Source organism: Cnephaeus nilssonii (genome assembly GCF_951640355.1).
Source record: "Cnephaeus nilssonii genome assembly, chromosome: 12".
Lineage (NCBI taxonomy): Eukaryota > Metazoa > Chordata > Mammalia > Chiroptera > Vespertilionidae > Cnephaeus > Cnephaeus nilssonii.
The window spans coordinates 19,601,793-19,622,856 of NC_137083.1; the positions used below are offsets into that span (position 1 = coordinate 19,601,793).

At 38.5% G+C, this 21,064-nt stretch overlaps 1 protein-coding gene across 3 annotated transcripts in view; it reads left to right on the top strand.

Moving 5' to 3' along the window:
- Window positions 1-7,280: 7,280 nt before the first annotated feature.
- Window positions 7,281-21,064, top strand: part of ETV1 (ETS variant transcription factor 1) — an 84,787-nt gene continuing 71,003 nt past the window's right edge. Inside the window, exons 1-5 of one of the 3 annotated variants that reach the window (XM_079786465.1) lie at window positions 7,281-7,413; window positions 7,877-8,008; window positions 8,807-8,894; window positions 10,292-10,339; window positions 19,628-19,681. In XM_079786465.1, coding sequence (XP_079642591.1) covers window positions 7,964-8,008; window positions 8,807-8,894; window positions 10,292-10,339; window positions 19,628-19,681 — 235 coding nt within the window. In that variant the 5' untranslated portion in view covers window positions 7,281-7,413; window positions 7,877-7,963. Of the gene's footprint in view, window positions 7,414-7,666; window positions 7,776-7,849; window positions 8,009-8,806; window positions 8,895-10,291; window positions 10,340-19,627; window positions 19,682-21,064 lie in introns of those variants that run through there. The other 2 variants (XM_079786466.1, XM_079786467.1) reach the window with 2 other exon arrangements.

A 21,064-nucleotide genomic window follows, 5' to 3' on the forward strand; every position in this document is an offset into this window, starting at 1 on the left:
CAGTCTCTGTTCTCCTGAAGCCTTCGGTTGAATTGTGGGATGCATTTGGCATAAATTAGAATGGCAAATTTGGGCAATCTGTGATGGGCATTTAAAAAATTCTTATAGTCAGTCTCTAAGATGGACTTACTGATCCCAGCCTCCTTGTATTCACATCTTTCTTTATCACATTATATTAGTCTTTGGGAACAATAGTATACGGTGGAATTGATGGTTTGCCACTTCCGGGGTTAGGTTATAAGAGACTGTGGCCTCCATCCTGGGCTCTGTCCCTTTTGGATTACATGCCCTGGAAAGCCCTGTGGAGAAATCCATACAGTAAAAAGTGCAGCACTATGGCCAGTGGTCACAAGGAGCTGAGAGAGCCAACCACCACAGGAGTGAGCTCCGAGGCAGATTTCCCAGCTCTGGATGACTGCAGCTCTAGCTTTGCAGCTTGATTGAAACCTCTAGATCAGTGATGGGCAACCTTTTGAGCTTGGTGTGTCAAACTTCGCCAAAAAACTGAGCATAACTCGGGTAGTGTGTCACTTTGAGGAAAAAACTAACTCCAAGACTCTAGTCGCAAATGTTTCATCCTCAGGAGCAGCAAATGTTTCATCCTCGGCATGTGGCCGCGTGTCATCAGAAATGGCTACGCGTGTCAGTGCTGACACACGTGTCATAGGTTCGCCATCACTGCTAGAGCAAGCATGTCAAACTCAAAGGCTAACACGGCCAAATAACCAATGTTTAAGTCAATGTGGGCCGCAAAAAAACAAAAGCTTCAATTCTGATAGAAACATAGGTTTATTTCGATAGAGACATGCTGAATACAAAGGGCTGAAATATATGAGTAACCGTTAACATAAAATAATAGAACGTTTTAATAAACATTAATATTTTTTCTTGAACATTAACTTATCAGACACTGAATAACTGCACAAATTAATAAGTATAACACAAATAAACCTATTTTTCTTGTTCTCCAAAAGCAAAATATTTCCTGTGGCGCACACCAAACAAGTCTTCCAAGACAAATGTCGTGGCAATCAGCTGCTGAAATATTCGCTGCTGGTATTAGTGGAGGAAAATGGTGTGCCTGAGTGTAAGGTGCGTAAGGGAAATGAATGCAACACGATTATAGTAATCAGGCATTAGTGAACGTTGTAGTTTGTTGTTAATAATTATGTATAACAGGATATTACAAAAATTAAGTTACGGAATTTTTATTAAAATGTTTCTTATATACCGTTATATTGGCTGGACTGCAAGTTTGACATGCTTGCTCTAGACCCTGAACTAAAAACACCTAAGTTGCTCCTAGATTCTCTCACTCTCTCTTTTTTAATCCTTACTTTTCCGTTGATTTTTAGAGAGAGAGTGGAAGGGAGGAAAGAGAGGGAGAGAGGGAAAGAGAAACATGAACAAATGAGAGACACATCACTTGGTTGCCTCCTGCACGAACCCCAACCTGTGGGAGATGAAACCCCCAACTTAGGTATATGCCCTTGACCAGGAATCTAACCCACGCTCCTTCGGTCTGTAGGCCAACACACTAACCACTGAGAAAAAACGGCCAGGGTGCTCCTAGATTCTTGATTGACTGAAACAGTGAGATAATAAATGTGGAATGATTTAAGCTGTTCCATTACATTGTTCACTGCAGATAGCTTGAGAAACAATGATCTAGAGCATTCTTGATCTATGGTCAGATATTGAAGGCTTAATTAAGAATTGATAAGCTCTTATTAAGTATGGCTCCATGTGGTAGAAAATAAGAAGTGTAGTTAAGGCATTGATAACAAAGTAGATGAGCTATTGATGCCTCTTCCTGCTGTCAGATGAAGTTATCCAGAATCTAAGCACTGATATCTCCCATGACATCATGAATGATATTTATAATGAATGTCATGGCCTTTTCCTCTATTTTAACTGATAATGCTTATTATTTTAAGAATTCTGAGTAGATTTCAGTAGGAGTGGGTGTGAGAATATGGGTGTACAAACAGGAAAGAACATATTTGTTTTAACTCTAAATGCTAAGATTATTTTGGGTCTCAACCCTACACATATCTGAAGCAATGGAGTTATTCCTGAATGCCTTCCTTTGTCAGGAGTGTGAGATACAATGCTTTCATAACCAATGTTAAAACTCATTCATAAATAATTTATTTTCTGGTCAGACTATGTTGCTCCCAAATATATTTGACAAACCAATGATCATTAATATTATTTGATACAATAGAAACGGAGTGATTTTAATTTAGAATACAAAAGTGAACCAAGGATGAAAACCTGAGTTTTATTTAGGATGTGTCATGCAGATACAAAGATTTGCAGCTTTCTTTGATGTGCTCACATGAAATGCTTGTAGTCAAATGGTTATTTTTAAAGTTGAGAAGAAATTCGGGACAAAAGGAACATTTTAAATATAAAAGGGACCTCAGGAAGATCACAAAGAAGTGAAATCACTATTACAAAGTTCAAAGACATATTTTTCTTCAAATACCAAGAAACTGACTTAAGTAGCTTTGGTGACCCTCATTCAGGGAAGACTCTCTAGCTCTTATGGAAGTGATGGATGTGAGGCCATTTTTTTTTTTTTGCCCCCTTTTCAGAAACTGCTGCTTTGGACCATTATTCTATTTTACTTTCTTGAGACTAATTCATTGTTGGGCATTCTCATCAAACACCGTTTTCTCTTCTCCTTGAATGGCTATGTTCAACTTTTTTTTTTCTTTTTAGCTTTATTAACTTATTTTTTTAAAATAAATTTATTGGGGTGACATTGGTTAATAAGATTATATAAGTTTATGTGGATTTATATGATGCATGGTCAGTCTATCACATTGTGTGCCTGCTACCCAAAGTCAAATCATCTTCTGTCACCATATATTTGGCTCTCCCTTTACTGCCTCCCACCGAATTCCCTCTGGTAACTTTTTGAACTCAGTAGGGAGATCTTAACTGCAAGATAAATTGCATGGTCAAGAAATCAAGCTGATATTGTAAACTTCCTTTAAAAGGTAGCAGAAAGTCACATTCTAACCACAGCACTGACAATCCTGGGTATTAAAAATTATTTTTCCAATTTGATGCTATAAAAATGTTCTTTATTTTTTTAATGTATATCTTGACTTCTAGTGCAGTTAAGAATTTTTTTTTTTTTTTTTTTATCACACGTTTGCATTTCCTCTACTTGGGGATTTGTGGGTATTCCCCAGCTGACAATGGCAGGCTTGAAAGTGGGAGCCAACACCCGCATAGTGTCCGTTTCCTTGTTATCCTTACCTTTTTCTTAAGCTCTATCCTCCTCTCAAATCTCTGCTTCCCTCCCCAAAGGGAACTCAAGGAAACCATTAATTATTCCTTACCATTCTGGCAGGCCTCTAACTTCTCCTTTGGAATTATATTCACCTGTTCATTTCCTTTACCCATTTGGCTATTTAATAGTCTACCTTTTCCCTATCTATTTGAGGTAGTTCAGCGCAAACTAGGCTATTAGCAATATGCTTTATATAGTATTTATTAAAAATATAGGCTATAAAAGTTACTTCTTTACTTAATAATTAATCCAATTTGAATGAATTTTATTAAATTTTAATCATATTAACTATTTAAACAAATAATACTATTTTAACTTTAGGTTTCTTCCTTTTTTCGCAGCTTTTAGAAATTTGATGTTTAACACGTGCATTTTTAATATAATGTTTCAATATAAGTTAACTGCAGAAAAGCCACTAATGAATTTTATTTTACTTGATTACATAACAGCAAAGGAACTATAAAGAGTTAAATAGCTTTGCCCTAGCTGGTTTGGCTCAGTGGACAGAGTGTTGGCCTGTGGACCAAAGGGTCCTGGGTTCAATTCTGGTCAAGGGCACATGCCCGGGTTGCCGACTCGATCTCCAATAGGGGGCCTACAGGAGGCAGCCAATCAATGATTCTCTCTCCTCATTGATGTTCCTATCTCTCTCCTTCTCCCTTCCTCTCTGAAATCAATAAAAAATATATATTTAAAAAAAAGAGTTAAATAGCTTTATATGCAAGGTTAAAACTTTCCAAACTCAGAAATGATTTTTTTTTTTTGGAGGGTGGGGGAGGCTTTCTCTCAAGAGCTCTTATTTCAAAACCCAAATGGGATTTCAAAATACAAGTAAATAAATGTCAAAGCCTCTTGGCCTCTGCTCTGCCATTCTATGCCTGAAATCCTGCCAAAATGAAATTTTCCACTCAAGATGGACTGGCATTTGCTAAGCTGCTTTTATAGGGACTCACTTTCAAAAGTAGTGGAAACTTTGTACAACTTCTGATGTGCCTCTGAGTGGACAGCCTCTTCTGTAGACGTTTTTTTCACATTGGCAACATTTTCTGGAAAAGGAACTTTCAGCCCATCCAATGTCTTCAGCCTCTAGGTCTATTGGTTTTCCCAGTGCCAAGCCTAGAAGATAAGCAACAACTAAACTAAAAGTTAGCGTCTCCTTAAGTATCACGGTACAAACAGGACAAAAAGAGGACAGACAGAAGAGAAAGGGGGAGAGAGAGAAGGGCTTGGTCCAACAGTTCACTTGGTAGAAGAGGGCGCATTTGTCTCAGAATTTCACGCTGTTTGAACAAAACTGAGCTGTAGTGAGGCTGGCTGTCTGGTAATTCATATAACATAATGTTCTATTACTGTTAAGATCACATAGTTAAAGGCTGAGTGGATCCAAAGGGGAATATGGAGCCCCTGCAATAGGTAGTAAATGGGGGTTTGGTGCACTGCTGCGGGTTGCCGGTTGGTGGGGAGGAGGAGTGCTCTGAGAGGCCTGTGTGTGTGTGTGTGTGTGTGTGTGTGTGTGTGTTTGGGAAATGGAAACTAAAACTGTCAGCCAGCGAACCTGCACTATTCCTCAAAGCTTTGAAAAGTTAACAAGGACCCGTGGGGTAAATCGAAGGTAGAACTGAAAACTACAACACATTAAATGAGAAAAGTAGAAATCCATCTACTGTTTGCACTTCCCAAAGCCTGAATCAGAAGTTAACTAGTTTGTGCTTAAGGCTTGCGCCCCGCTCTCCTTAATTCTCTTCCTTTCTCCTGTCGCAGCTTTTCTCATACGCAGTGCACCCTGGAATTATCCCCCTTTTGTGAGCCTTCCTTTCATTTCGATTTTTTCTTCCCCTTCTTGTTGCTCCCAGACCTAAGGCTCCTTTTCCTCCTCTTCTAGCATTTGTCCTGGGACAGGACGGAGAAAAGGTTGCAAGTCAGAAAAAAAAAGTTTCGTGGTTTGAGAAACTTGGGCCTTTGTTGGGTCACTTCCCCTGCCCGCCACTCCCCCAACCACGTGACCTGGAGAGGCCGGAATTTTGTGAATGGAGCTGAGAGGGGGCCGCAGGGGCGGGGGGAGGCTCCGCCTCCTTCCTTAAAGTGGCCAATCTCTTGGCGGAGCGCTGCGGGGTCAGCAATCAACAACAATGGGGTGGGAACAACGGCGTGTAATTGGCTGAGGCGAGGACCCCAGGGTGGGGGGAGCGCTGGCTAAGCCTAGGCTCCGCCCCTTCCCGGTTACCCTGGATACCTGTCAGGCTCCAGCTGCAGAGAAGGTCTTTGGAAACTGTTGCTCAGATTACAGAGGCTGGGTTATCCCCGGAGTGCTGGGCGGCGGGACACCCCTGGCTATTGGCTCTCCGCCTGATTGCACCCTCAGAAAGCACCCAGGAGCCTCACTATCCCAGCCTCCAGGTCCGGGCTGCACCCCGAAGCCCTCCCTGGCTGGGGTTAAAGTGCAGTTCCCGCTCAAAATGCTTGTAGTAGGTGCGCCTTAGCACCGGCTGCTCTGATTGACTAGTTTCAGACTGCGCTTACGTCCTTGCTGTCCACAATTATTTCTCCAGTAACACGTTTTTCTGAAACTTACTAAGAAAAAAAAATTAACATTAACCTCTCCTGGTTGCTGTGGAGTCTTTCTTGTGTGCTCACACTCCATTTTAATGCGTCTCCATCCCGTTCCATTTAAGGAAGGAAACTTCCGAATAGAGATTGAGAACTGAAGCAACAGCTGCCGGAAGCGTCCTTCGGTCTCTAGCTCGGATCCTTTGGTCTCTAGCTCTGGTCGCCAGAAGGGATCACACGTTGAGTTTCAGCGCTTCTGAGTCCCCGGTCCCGTCCCCGCGGCCTCCCCTGCCCTGTTGGGCCGCGGCTCCTGAAAGTGATTCTGCAGCTCCCAGCCCCACGGGACGGTCAGGGCCAGTGGTGTCCGAGGGGCAGCCCTCACTCTTTTTTTGTAAAGCCTTAGTCATTGTCCTTGAAACTCGAGCATCCTCCCCGCGCGCTCCCCAACTCGGGGCCGCGGCTGTGTCAAAGCAGAAGAGGAAGTGGAACCCTCCAGGGCAGTAAGTGACACCCTCTGTCTCCGTGTGTACATAACAAAAGCTCAGGAAATGTGCGGGTCCCTGGGAGAGCCGAGCCCGCACGCCCCTCCCTGCGCCTCCCCACCTGCAAGGTGGGCTGCAAGCACCCGGCCCCGGGGTGCGCCTGGGGTACATTGACTGGGACACTTGCTCTCACCTAGGTGGCTCCCTCGTCTTCCCCCTTCCCCTCCCAACGCAGCCCCCTGCTTTTCTCAGGCACGGACCCCATCGATTCTTCATTTTGCTGTCCCATGAAGGACTTGGATCTTGTCCTACTTGAGCAAGGCCGTTAAAAAATGTATTTGATAAACCCTGATTATGGTGGTGGGTGTTAAAAAAAAAAAAACCACACACACACACACAAACAAAAACACGGCAGAAGATCTTGGGCCCAAAACTTAGCGGGAACGAAGCTATGGAGCTCGTGGGCTCCCGATCAGGTTAAAAGTGGGGGTGCGGGGTGGGGGGTAGGAGGCTGGCGGCCTTGAGAGAGGGGAGGGGGGAGCGGGAGTTGAAGGAGGCCAGGGTTGAGTGGATCGCGCTTCAGGGTCTAGACCTGCACCGAACACAACGTGCTTTAGGAAATCAGCCCAAGAAGGGACCAGACACACCAGTTAAGGGGAACTGGCGACCGGGGCACGCAGGGATTCGGTGTCCCCGGGCGCCTTCGCCAGACGCCGCGGGTTAGGAAGGCAGCGGGTTTCCTGTGTGGCGTTTCCAAGGCCGCGGACCCCGCGCCAGCCCTCCGAGCACCCGGCCGGGGCCGAGGGGCGCGGGAGATCCCGGGGAAGGGGCCCCGCGAGCCGCCTGATTGACAGCCCGAAATCTGATCTTGTGAAAGAGACGCGGAGCCAATGGGAGGCAGCGATCCATCAGTTTGGCTTGGAGGCCCCTGGAGGAGAAGTAGAGGAAAAACCACCGAATTGAGCTCTTGTCAGAGGCGCTTTCGGCTTCCAAGGGGGAAGTGCTGGGCAATAATTAATGTTTTTATTAAATTTGGAGGGAATTTTTTTGCAGCAGTTCGCCTAGCGTGGCCTTCAGGTGGGTCTTTCCAGCAACTTTTTATGTCTCTCCAGATGACTGCATGGCTGTGGGTTGCAAAAACTACCCTTAGGAAAGAGGTGCCTCCGTCTCTTTTAGTCCCGTTAGGTGCAAAGCTAGTCTCGCTGATCGCCATTGCTAGTTTTGCACACGTTTGCGAATCAGAGCTGCCCGGGGTGCAACCGACCGCGAAGGGAAACATCGAGAGTGTAAATAAATACAACTCCTCTAGTTCGGATTTTTGCTACAGCCGAAAATATGTAAATTGTGAACTCTCTAGGCTCTTTTTTTTTTTTTTTTTTTATCCAGGTGAAGGAGGCTGGTGTACTGAGGGTTATTTTTGTGAATGGGACAGTCGGAGGGTAATTAGCTATGCAAATTCAAGAGCTTCATTCATGTTTTTTTTTTTTTTCTCTTTTCTTTTCTTTCCTTTTAGCCTAAAAGCCATTTTGTTCCCCTCTAGGTTGATAGAAGTCCAGATCCCGAGGAAATCTGCAGCTAAATGCTCAAAATATAAAACCCTGGGCTGAGATTTGCGAAGAGCAGCAGAATGGATGGATTTTATGACCAGCAAGTGCCTTACATGGTCACCAATGTGAGTGATCAGTTCGAGAGTTGCTGTTTATAAACTTGATGGGGGGGGGGGGGGGGGAGAAGGAGGGGGCAAGGAGGTTGGGATTGCAGATACTTTATCTGCTTTGTTGCCACTGTAGGGCGACTCTGCCTCTAGAAGCCCAGTCTTCACAATGAGCTTACCTTTCAGTGATTTGGCTAAGGCATAGTTTTGTTTTTAAGACCCCCTTTTCTGATTCAAGGGCCCGAGATGAGTGGAAGAGGAGATGGAGGGCAGCAGCAGCTGCTGCACTCAAAGTTTTTGGCTGGGTTTGTCTGCCACATTGAAAAGAATGAAGTTGAGACTAATGCTAACACTTTTTGTTTACATGGGGTGTTTTTGTTTCTCCTCCCCCCCCCCTCCTCCTTTTCTCTCATTTTTTTTTTTTTATTTCACCACTCTTTCTTTTGTTTCTAGTGGGGAGTATCAGAATAAAAATACATTGTATTTTAATCTAGCTTTGATCCAGCCTAAAATCGACTTTAAGTATAATTGCTTAATATTGTTTTGATGCTGAGATACCATGAATATATGACTAGCAAACAGTATGTTAGGATCGGCACTGGGAAGCTACTCTTCCTGGCTGTCGAATTTTCAGCATAAGCTTTCACTGTGAAATGAATGTAGAAAATGAATACTAGAATTGATACCATAGACTTCAATTTTTTTTTTTAATTTAGAGAGAGGATCCTCTAGACAAGTGTATGTATGCATGTGTATTTTTGTATGTGACTTTTGAGGTTTACATTCTTTTAAAGGATTTTATCTTTCCCTTTGTAGAATCAGCGTGGGAGAAATTGTAACGAGAAACCAACAAATGTCAGGAAAAGAAAATTCATTAACAGAGATCTGGCTCATGATTCAGAAGGTGAGGTTTGATTTGGGGGTGAATCCCTGTCTTTACCTGTATTCCCTACCCTCATGAAGAAGAGCAGCAGTTCAATCTTAGCTTAAAAATAATAAATATTCACATTACTGTATTTAACTAAGACTTTTACTTTGAGCAATTAACATAGTGTGGCAGTTTGCACTGGGGGATATCTTAAGGCCCTGTCAGAAACTAGTGAAAGAAGAAAATAAAAAGTTAACAGAGGCATCCTTCTCTTATGTGTAAAAACCCTTGTGCATAGGGCATATAAGTACTCCCACACACTAAGGCAACAATTTTAAAAATCCAACCCAGTGGGACCCATTAAGCAACTATGCAAAGTGCTTAATTTCTACTTTCTTCATTAGAAGTTAAACTAATGTAGATGATTATTTAATTTTTTCCATCTCCTTTACACGAAAACCATATAAAGTTATAAAACTTTTCATGGATGATTTTGATGACTCCATGGTGAGGTCCTATATCTTGTTTTATAGGTCTTAAAGTGTTCACTGAATTATAATTAAGGCCTAATTAATAATTATAATACCTATTTGGAAAATTAGGTTCCAGATTCTTTTTATGAACTGTTCATAGGAAGTCAATCTATTATAAATTATTCCAGCCATATGGGAGCATTAATAATAAACTTAATATACTTATATTTAATTATAAAAATTCAGTTGGCTATTTAGATAAAGTATATTGAATTCTGAAACTTCCTCAAATCCTCATAATTATAGGACACCTCTCTCCCCACTGTGACAGAATACAAAATTTTGGACTTGATAATAAACAGGTGCCAGGGAATTATCTTTCTTTGACTTTTGTAAACCTATTAATAGAGAAATTTTCCTCTAAACACTTGCATTTAAAAGTTGTTCCTTTTTTTTTTTGAGACATTGAACCTGAAAACATATAGTACTTTGAGATTTATATCATGTGTTGTTATATCTCTGATATAAAATTCAGGAGATATAAATACAATACTTTTCAGACTTTCTAAACTTATCTCTATTTTACAAGAGTTGAATATATTTAGAAAAGGTTTCCATGGACATACCTTTACCTAAGCTTTTTTTGGAATCCTATTGTATGTATGCTATTTGGTGTTCCTGAGCTTTTTAAGCTATTTGTTAAAAAAAAAAGGGGGGGGGGGGAGAGATATTGACTTTATTATGTAGTTGACCAGAAGAATTTCTTAAAGAAGTATTGCCTCATAACCACCAAAATGAGCAGGATTATTGAGATCTGTAAGTTATGAATTACATTTTCTTTTTTTATTGCCCCCCTCCCCAAATTAAGTTGATATTATGAAAGTTTTATGACAAACATTTCCATGTAATGAAACCTAAAGGTTTGCAAACCTTTTATTTCTTTGACTTGTTTTTTTTTAGAACTCTTTCAAGACCTAAGTCAATTACAGGAGACATGGCTTGCAGAAGGTAGGTTTTTTAAAAAAAAAATGCTTTAAAAGGAGGGGGAAAGCAACTCTAGAAGGGGGGGAACGTCCTGAACTTGCTGTCTTAATGTTCAGCCCAATTAATTGAGCTCTAAAAGAGCCACCTCATGTGTCATGCATACATTAGAGCCTCTGATGAGTTTGTCTTTGGGGAATCTGGGGCTGCACTACCCAGTGTCATCACAAATTACCAGGAGAAATTGCTTCCAGCTCACAATCACATCTGCTTTTGGCAAGAACTAATGCACCAAGACTTCAAGTTCTCAGCCTCTGTTCAGATTTTAATTGCAATTGATCAGGTTTATATTATTGTACCTCCAGAGACCTCCTAGAGCCAGAACCCGGCTAGCTGTTTCCTTTACAGCAGCGCATATCATTATTTGGTGTTCTGGTGGAGGACTTTTCTGATGGCAGAAATTAGTTTCTCTGGGTTCATCGGGACGGGATGCTTCAGGATTTAAGTGCAAGTGTCTTCTTCCCACCTTGTTCACAACACAGAACGCTAGGTGTGTATCCAATACTTAGGAAATCTATGGCTTTAGAATAAATCTTTGTGGCTTTGAGGAATTTTGAACTGTTTTCTGTTTGTTACTGCTATGTGATGTTTGTTGAAACTGACCTTGGTTATTATGTTACTTTTATTAGGGATTTATTTAAGATAGCAAGGGGACATGTAAAGGCATGACTTTAATTTTTTATTACTTTTTGCTAAAAATCTGTGTTGCAATCTATTGTACCTTTTATTGTGTAAACTTTATAGGAACAGTGAGATAGTGCTTCAGTACAGCTTGATACAACTTGGGAAATGCCTAATGGTGAGGGATTTTTGTTGGTATTCATAATTTGAAATTTTTCTTTTGGCTTTGTGAAATACTAAGTTTACCCTATGATGTATTTGGTGGAAAACAAAGACAATTATAGGTACTTAAGTATTGTGTATAATTGCTTTTTTTTTCTTCTTCTTTTTTCTGTCTTTACATTATATGGGATACATGCACTTTTTGGAACAGATTTTTAAGATGGTTAAAAGGAGAGAGAGGGTCTCTTTAAATGGAAGCCCAGTCTTTCTGTTGCTATTTGGGGCTGACTGCTGTGTTTTATCAGTGGTCCTGCTTTCAGTTGATCAAGTTGCTGTTAGCATGTAAAATAAGTTTCTTTGTTTTGCTGATGTTCTAGTTCCCCTAAAAGCTTTTGCAATATTTTTTAACCTTTTAAGTTAAATAGCTTTCCTGGTAGCGCTTCCAAAAGGGTGATTGTATTTGTATATTAATGAAAGGTAAGTATTAATAAAAGTTTTAGTTATATTTAAAGGTCATTCTGCTTGTCTCTGTAAATGAAACTTATTGCAATAGACTACTTATTATTGCAACATAAGCCATATATTTCAATGTAACTTTTTCAAGAAAAAATTGCACAGAGGTTCTTGTATTAACTTTTTACTGTTAGTTTGCAAAGTGGAAGCTTTCGAGACCATTATATTTATGAAGGAATTTATTCACTTATCCAAAATAATTAAAAATATCTATTTAAATTGTCCTGGAAGCTAGGTTTGTTCTTTAAGATGTTTAAGTCTCATTGATTCCAAGTCAGTGCACTTGCTGGCTGATTTTGAATGTGCATAGCAACTCTGTTCCTGGAATTTTAAAATGTGGAACCTGTGACAGACTCTTACCCTTTTATAATCAGTTTTAGTACAGTTTTTTACTTTCAACTTGTTTGTTTGTCGCTCGGATAAGTAATTTGCATAATTTATCTGAGTTTATCTTTTCAAACTCTGCACTGACTATTCTCAGTTATTCACATACCTGTAAATCAAATCTGAAGATTTAGCTTTATATAAAATAAACCTAGAAAATGACTCAGATATTTGGAGGAACATGGACTTTTACTTAGAAAAGAATTCATAAGGTTAAGTAAGTTTAGGAATTAGTCCTCAGACTGTTGTATTGAATGCCAAGGTGGGCTTCTATTAACAAACTACGGATACAATTTTTTCAAAGTAGTTTACATTAATTTATACTATCATGATATAAGCAAAAAAGTGGTTAACCTGATTTATTGAATACAATAGTGAGGAGAGATATTTGTTAGTAGACCGCATATTTTTATTTTTAGCAAATATATATATATATATATATATATATATATATATATATATATAATTATATTTGCATTAGCATTTTAACTTGATTTATTGGCATCTTGAACAATATTAGCTAAGAAGAGATTCTCAAAATTACACTAGTTTTTTTTTTGTTTTTTTTTCGTAGCTGGATTTGTCCATTTATGTCCCTCTGGACATCCAGAAATTAAACCATTGCCAAATTGGCTGACATGAACCGTTTACATATTTCTTTTTATAATGCTTCGTAGCCAAGAAACTGACCATGGAATTTTAAAGCATCTTGACCCTTTTAAAAAAGATCATTGGCAATTAACCAGTTTCTTCCATGAGTTAGAATCCCACTGAGAAGTTAAACAGATCCAAAAATCTTATTGGACCTGAGAGTCAAGTTAGTTGTCATGTGTCATATGAAAATTGTGTTAAGAAATTATCAAAGCCCCTATATACTTGGAAGATGATATATCCTAGCATGTTTGTTTTTCCCTATAAGAATTTTCCAAATTAAACCCAAAGTGCAACATATGGGTTAGTCATAGGTAAATTATTATGGAGTAAGAAATGTGTTTTATGTCTAAGGAGAAATTGGGATAAGGCAGGACTATTTGAGGGTGGGGTTGGAACTAGTTGTTTTTCAATTCACTAAAGTTATCTCTAAAAATAGAATTCCATTCTCAAATAAATTCATTTCCAGAGATCAAAAATATGTTTGTGAAGACTATAACTTTATATTAGTATCACTTTCAAAGTACTGACACTGCAGTTAACACTATAGTTGAAAGATTTTTAACATATATCCCACAATTTAAAATAATCACATTTCATTCTGGAAAAACTGAAAAGGCAATGTTTCCAGTGACACAGTAACAATTAAAAAAAGAATGTGCCTATTTTTAAATTTTGCTATAGCTGCTTTATATTGTAATTGTAACTATGTACAATTCTTTATTGATTCTTTGTCTTTTGAATTAGATTGCTACTGACAGAAAGGCAATTTCAATTATTTGATCCCATGAAATAATGAGTTCAAATATCAATCCTGTCAACATCATAGTCATGTCTTATTCTTAACAACCTGTTTTAAGTGGTGCTTCAGCGAATGGTGTCCTAGAAATTCATAGTTAAATGGACCCTTTTGTGTGTATGGGGCGGGGAGCAGGAGGGGGGGGAAGAGAAGAGGGGGGTTGACAGAAAGAGAAGGAGGTAAAACTGAGTTTTAAAAGGATTGCATTCTTCTAAAGTTTGTTATTAAAGCTTACCTACTAACACACCGGAAAGACAAGTCATACATTTCATGCAGATGAAATGTAAATACATAGCAACTTTTGAATGTTATTTTTGCTGTTGCTCTAGATGTTCTTGCGATTCCCTTTCATGAGTAATATTAGGGAAAACAGTCAATAGTGATTCGCTGCCATCAGGGTACAGTGTTTTCCATTGGTATTGTAGTAAGTCAGGTTTCGTCCTGCCACCACACTTGAGTCAGAGTTTCACCTTCAAGAACAACCTTTCTACACCAGAGGTCCTTACAGCAGGCAGATAAGGCTGTTTTTCTTTTTCTTTTTCTCTGTTTCTTTTCTTTTGATTACTACTTGACCTTCAAATAATCAGGTTGACGTAAAAGTAGAGACATTTATTATGAAGTTTCTTAAATAATATGTTATACATATTGTCACCCAACAATATTCCATCACAATGTACTCATTTTCATTTTTTAAAAAATATGCTGTAACTTTTTAAAAAGGAACAAATTGGATGTGCTCTTGAATGTTTTTTTGTTTTGTTTTGTTTTCAGGTGAGGCAGTAGGAAATAAAAGCTTTAAAACGGCATTATTTTTATGAGGTTTACAAAAAAAGGAATTGAGAATTTAAGCATTAAAGCATGGAAGTCTATGTTATTTATTAGAATTGAACAAGAGTCTTTTTTTTTTTTTTTTTAAGGAGGGCTACCACTCTTCTTTGCATTGTACCAGGAAATTCTCTAAAATGTGAAAGAAAGATTTATCTTTTGTACTTGATTAAAGAGAGCAGGTAGAGCAGGTAGAGTAATAATGGATTATATTTTTAAGTATTCTTTGAAATTATATAAATACCTTTCATCTAGGGTCTACTTGCAAAATAATGTTTTTCAAGAGTAGAATTTGGATAGGTTGTAGCATAATATAGTTTTCCCAGAGGGCTGTAATAAATGTTTATGAAATATAGCTAAGCTTTTCCAGTTCCGTTACTGAAAATGTGTAATTCCTTAGAGTTTATAATATGACTTGATTCCATTTGACCTATGTATAAACTTGTAGTTAAGAAAATCATCACCATCATCATCATCATCATCATCACCACCATCAGACCTCTGTAGAGAAAATATTTGGCAAGAAACTGCTCTGAGCGATCCTTAAGTTTTTAAGTCACTACAGGTCAATTTAGAGTTAGAAATTGAAGCTAATTTTAGACTAAAGACAACTAAAACTTACTGTTTTCTTTCTTTTAGAACATACAGAATGTCTTTAGCAAGTAAGAATGATGTTTCTATCCTGGGGAAGTAGCCCCTTTATTTATCTGTTTGAATATGTTTATACTTCTGCATTAATTAATGCTTACACACTGGTGCAATCATTTTAATGTTAAAAGCGGATGTGGTATAAAACCAGGCTTAGTGGCCTCATGATTATTTTATTCCGTGGCCCGAAGCTTCATTTTAGCATTAAACAGAATACCACTGTGCAGAGGTTGGTTTTCTTGTTGTTTTACTCTTACTTAGAATTTCACTTTCTTTGGAGAAAGTTGTTTTTAACCCTTTGTTCAAAGTGAAATGCTACAAAGTTAGCAGCACTCTGTTAAAATCTTGGGATAGAGAAACTTTGAATAACAGGCAAAAAAAAAAAAAGGGGGGGGGGCATTTTTCAAAATGGTTTTTCTCTCTCCTTCCCTCCTCTCTTCCTTTTTTCTTTGCCTCTTTCCTTCCTTGCTTTTTAGTTTTGTACATTTACGTATCTGTGGCAAGTTCCCTACGAAGTAGGGAGAATAAATCTATGGAATTCACTTTTTAAAGCTTGTCATTTCTTTAAACGTGCACCTTCATGGATCTGAACTGTATTGGAGACAGAGCTAGAAAACAGTGTTTATACTGTAAGTTCAAGTTGACTAGCGTTCGCTCTGCAGAAGGGTGTGACATGAAAAGATTGTGGTTGGGCCGCATGGCTCACGCTGGACTGTGTTTTTGTGAATGGAGGCAGAACTCCAGCTCTGCCTGCTCGTCTGGAGGAATTGCTGAGGAGATCAGCTGTCTCATTCACGGGCAGAAAGAATGACTCATACATCTTCCGCCTTGTTTGGCTCCAGGTCATTGTTACAGTGGATAGAACTGGTTTTAATTAAAGATTAACCCCTTTGATACTTGACATTTGTTTCATTTGTGATTTTTCCACTTTTCTCTCTCGCTTTAAGAGAAACCCAACAGGCTCCTAGTTTGTAAGGAAAAGGTGTGGCTTTTTTTTTTCTCCTTGCCTGCAGCCAACCTTGGAAAATATGTAAATGCTCACCTTTTCTTCAGTAATGGTTATTATTCCATTTGCAAGGTTAAACTATGCATAAAATAAAGGCAAACGAAAAACTGCCCTGCCCCCATCCTCCCCGGGAAATGTTAAGGAAATATATTAAAATGAAGCATGAGGGTTAGTAATTCTGTGACATGATGACTGCTTTCATCAGTTTCTTTATCATGATATGTATTGCTATGTAGTAAAAGGAAAGAGAGTGTGAGAGAGAGAGAGAGAGAGAGAGAGAGAGAGAGAGAGAGAGGAAGGGAGAGGGAGAGGGAGAGAGAGAGGAACGCAACTTTGGATAATAATCTAGGTAAAGCCAATAGCTCAGGGTTGCAGATACTCTCCTTTGAAAGCAGAAGTCCTGAGACTTGATGGCAACGTGTGTATTAACGGGCAATGATCCGATAGAGCCGCTCCAGCTATTGCCAATAACATCCACATGCTTAATCTTCTTGAAAGCCTTTTATTGGTCTTTGGGTTTATACTTCCCCCTTCTTTCCTCCTCTGCCCCTTCCTCTTAATTACGGAGCGTGTGGAAACATTTTCATTCCTCGCAGGTGATTATTCCAAGCGTAGTTATCATAGATAGTTGGGGGAAAAATATCCCTTCTTAAAATTTTTTTTTTCTTAGGTTGGCCTCTGTTGTTAACTTTCTTCCACTTTGGAGTTAGTGTGACTTGTCACGAATTTTTAGGCAGCTATAGTTTGCTGCTTCACCGAATTCCCGTGAATTGAGGGGAAGAAAGGAAATGTATTCTACGAGTGTGGCAATACTTTGTCATATTTTCCTTGTCCAGATCCAACTTGTGCTTTTCGTTAACTGCTTTCCTTTTACTCTAACTTCATATTAGAGGTAGACGTCAGCCTTTGTCTATTTAAGTAGCCTGCTGTTTCATCGGGCCCATTCAGTTTCTGAAGATTAGCTTCTGTGAAATATGTGAGTCATATGTTTTTTGTTAAAATTCTGTAATATGTTCAAGCATAAGTGTGAAGTGTTTATTCAGCATGTTAAAGAGTTAGAACAGAAATAGCAAGTTTGATTCTTTTTACAAATTACTAGTCTGCAGCTATTTTCTGTGTACTTGTAGTTTCTTCTGCTCCTAAAGTTGTGCCTTTTCTTTGCATACATTTCCCATCACACAGCTCACATTCAGCAGAGATTTTTTGTGCCCTTTCTTGAAGTGATACATATCATGGAGTTGCAACTTTCTCTTATCATAGTAAAAAATAAATAAATAAAAATGTCTGGCCTTTAGGACATTCATACCAGCATATTCAGTTACCAATATACTTTTGTTACTCAGGAGCTATTTTTAACTAGTATTCCTGTAAAGCGATATTACACTTTTATTAGGTTCTTGTAAGCATTTGGCTTTTTAAAAGCATAATAATTGTTGTGGTTGATAATTTTTGTGTCTCAATAGTTATGTCTATTTAGCTGTTAATTTAGAAGGAAAACCAAAACATGTGGATATGATTGGAAAAATATGTAGGATTTGATCCTCTCTACCTGCTGTTAGTTATTAAATAGATATTAAAAACATTCTTGTAATTTTTTTTTTTGGTGTGGAGACTTATTTTAAAGGGTACTCTTCTCGTTATAATTTGTGCATCTATAAGAAAACCCAAGCTTCCTGCAATGCAAGAGAAATGTTTGTAGCTAAGAGAATGCCAAGGTACAAATTTCAGCTGTTAATTTTTTCCATGTCTAATATAATTCATTAGAAGTCAAGGTATTAAACCTGCCTTTTAATGATTGAAGCAGTTTTATTGTGAGTGAAATGGAAAAAAAATGAGTGGGTGGTGGAAAGTTGAAAACAACATTTCTCGAGTATCTGGCATTGTCTGGCATTTTATTCAGACTATTTCATTTTAATCCTCACCAGAAATCTCTATTATCGATATGGAACTGGTGAGTAAAATGGAGTTCACTGAGGTTAAATGTTACACAGTTTATGTAGCTAGCAAGTCACGGAACTGTGATTTGAAGTTTGCATGACTTTTGTTAGTTAGGTATCGGATATTAATGGACTATGAAGAGAATACCCTTCTTCAAATATAGACTGAAGAAACAGGCATCAGTTATAATCTGGAAAACGCCCTTAATTTGTTTGGTTTCATTTTGTGGCTGAGAATGGGATTTGTCTTTAATAAGTTTAAATATTGGTGGCCAGAAGAACGTTGTTATAAAATGGGTGTCAGACTCCATATATTTTGATAACAGGCAAGACTACTATTGGTTCTGTTCTTAATATCATAAATTTTATTTAACCAAATAATTCTGTTTTTAAAAATATTATTAAATAAGCTGGTAAAAAGAGCCTTTAATTATATGTATGTTGTAAACCTCTTTTATTAGACTTTTTAAATATAGAATTTATTATTCATGTTCAATTTTTTCTTAACTCAATTGAATTACCAAGACAAAACATTTTTCAACAGACTGATTACTTTAGTACTCGTTCCCCCACACAGAATAGGCTCTTTAAAAAAAAAAATCAGTTGACATCTGTTTATATATGACTTGATTGGATAAAAAGGTTCACTATTACATAATATTAGTAAAGTAATACTAGCTAATGCAACCAGCTTTAATTAGGATGATAGTTCATTACATTTTTACCAAATTAAAAGTAACCTCACTTCTATTTTATGTAGTTCTATACGTGTGAGTGTGCACATTAGTGTCATGTGAAAACTTGTTTTTGTAATATTCTGTCAATTTGGAGCAGGCTATTTTGATGTCTCAATCAACCATGATGAAAATATTATAGAAGTGAAAGAGTTTACTTGTGTTTTAATTGCTGCCGAATGCATAAAGTCCTTGCTATTCGGTAATGCTTCCCTTGCTAAAAATAGGGAAGTTGTTTGACATTAAAGACTGATGAAATAATGATGTTTCTTTTTGTTAATTCTAACTAGTAACCAGGAAAATATTTTGCATGAAAAGATGGAGTTTATTTGCCTTGTTATAACCATAGTCATTGAATTGTAACACTTTATAATATAGGACCAAAATAGATGACAATAATTTAAGAAACTTTTGTTGCATATTTTGGCCAAATTTGGGGCAAACATTTTTAGTTATGGTAGTCTAATTTGCAATAGATGGAACTTGCCAAAATCAGACGATTTCTAGAAAGCAGAATCCCTGAGAGATGTAATAACTGCACATTATTTGAAAGAATTATGTGGTTACTTCAAATGGGCTGCTTAAGCCCTGGCAGTGGGTAAATTTGAACACCCTTTACTCCAAAAGCATATCTTTTACTTGCATAAAGAAACACTGCAGCTAATCGAAATCCTATGGCTTCTTTTACTTTGCATGTCTCTTTTATTTCCGTCTGGCAGGTGAAATTCAGAGGGACTGCCACCATTGTATTTCTGACGGACATGTTTTCTAGTTGACAACAATGATGCTGCTGAAATTTCCCCTCTCAAGTATTGCTGCCAATACCACTTTAAATAGAGGCTAATTGGCAAATAATCAGAAATGTTATCCCAGCCTAAAAATATCTGGCATGGAAGAGCTTACTTGACATTCCTTAAGTCTTGGCAGTTTTTTTCTCTTAATTATTATTTTTTTAATTTTCTTTTTTCCCTTCAGCTCAGGTACCTGACAATGATGAGCAGTTTGTGCCAGACTATCAGGCTGAAAGTTGTAAGTATAGTTTGACTCATCTCTTCAATTTTTCTCTGTCTTCCTTCCTTCTTCCATTCTTCCTCTGGTTTGTTTCCACTTCCAGTGTCTGTTCTTGCATTGTGTCAATGCCTTTTTAGCTCGCGGTCACGAGGTGATGTGACTTGTCACGTTGTGGCATCAGCAGAATCCCCCTGTGATTTGAGCAGAGCTCCGAATAGTAGCCCAGGAAAACTGATTGGATTAAAAGATGGTCCTGTTCTCTATGTTTGGTCCATATCCTTGGAGAAGAAATGGGGAGATCCATAACATACGACTGTTTACTTCTAGTCTTTCAATAGCTTCACGAAGACAAGTCTGGATGCTGATGGAAGACAGTCCGTAGTTAACATCCATGAGATTATTATTATATAACTTATAAAAATTCTGGGCCCAACATTCATTGGCTTACTGTAGTTTTTGCATTCATGAACGTTTACCTGCTTTGATTGCATTTTTCGCCTCACTGTCTGTTCCTGGTGGCAGTAACAGAAATGGGAGCACCCGATAGCTTCTCTTAGGGGCCCTTCAGTGTTTCTCTCCGTGAGTCTTGCTGCAAGGTCGGGCGGCCAGAGGCTGCGTGGGGAGTGATTCTTGGTTCCTCTCCCTCCTGTGACTGCAGAGTGAGCGTTGCGCCTGTGCAAACATGGTTGCCTTGGGATTTACCTCTGATATTTATGCTTTGCCTTGACTTGAGGTGCAAATAGTAAAGAAAGGGGTATAAATGCCATCTTGCTTATGAAACTGACCTAATACATTGTTATTTTGTTAGCACCAAGTAAAGCTCCAACTTCCATTTTTCCAGACCATTGACATTTTCACAGGAGGCTGTATCATCCACAGTAACAACGTGTGCCTTACAATCTATAAACCCATGTTTCCCCCACCGAATATCATAAATCTAACACCAATACCCACGTTACTTCAAGTGACAGGTGTTTGCGAGCATTGTTTTCAGCTTTTATGTTTGGTATCTTCACTGTCCCATGTGCCAAGAGTTGTAAGAGGTTTCTTCCAGATTCTCTCCCATATTACGTTTTAGTTCAGCTTCACTAAAAATCTTTTTCCTGTTGTGGTAAAGTCTATGTAACAGAAAATTTGCCATTTTAACCATTGTTCAGTGTGCAGTTGAGTGGCACTCCGGTTGCTGTGCAAACATCAACACTACCCATCTCCAGAACTTTCTCACCATCCCATATGGAAGCTCTGTACTTACTAAAAAATAACTTCACAAAGAAAAGTCTGCCCTCAGCCCCTGGTAACTGCTGTTCTATCAGCTTGGTTTTTGATATGAAAAGAGAATTGTGTTGCTTGATGTCTGAGTATAATTATTAGATATTCTATTTCAAGAAACCTATACGGCAA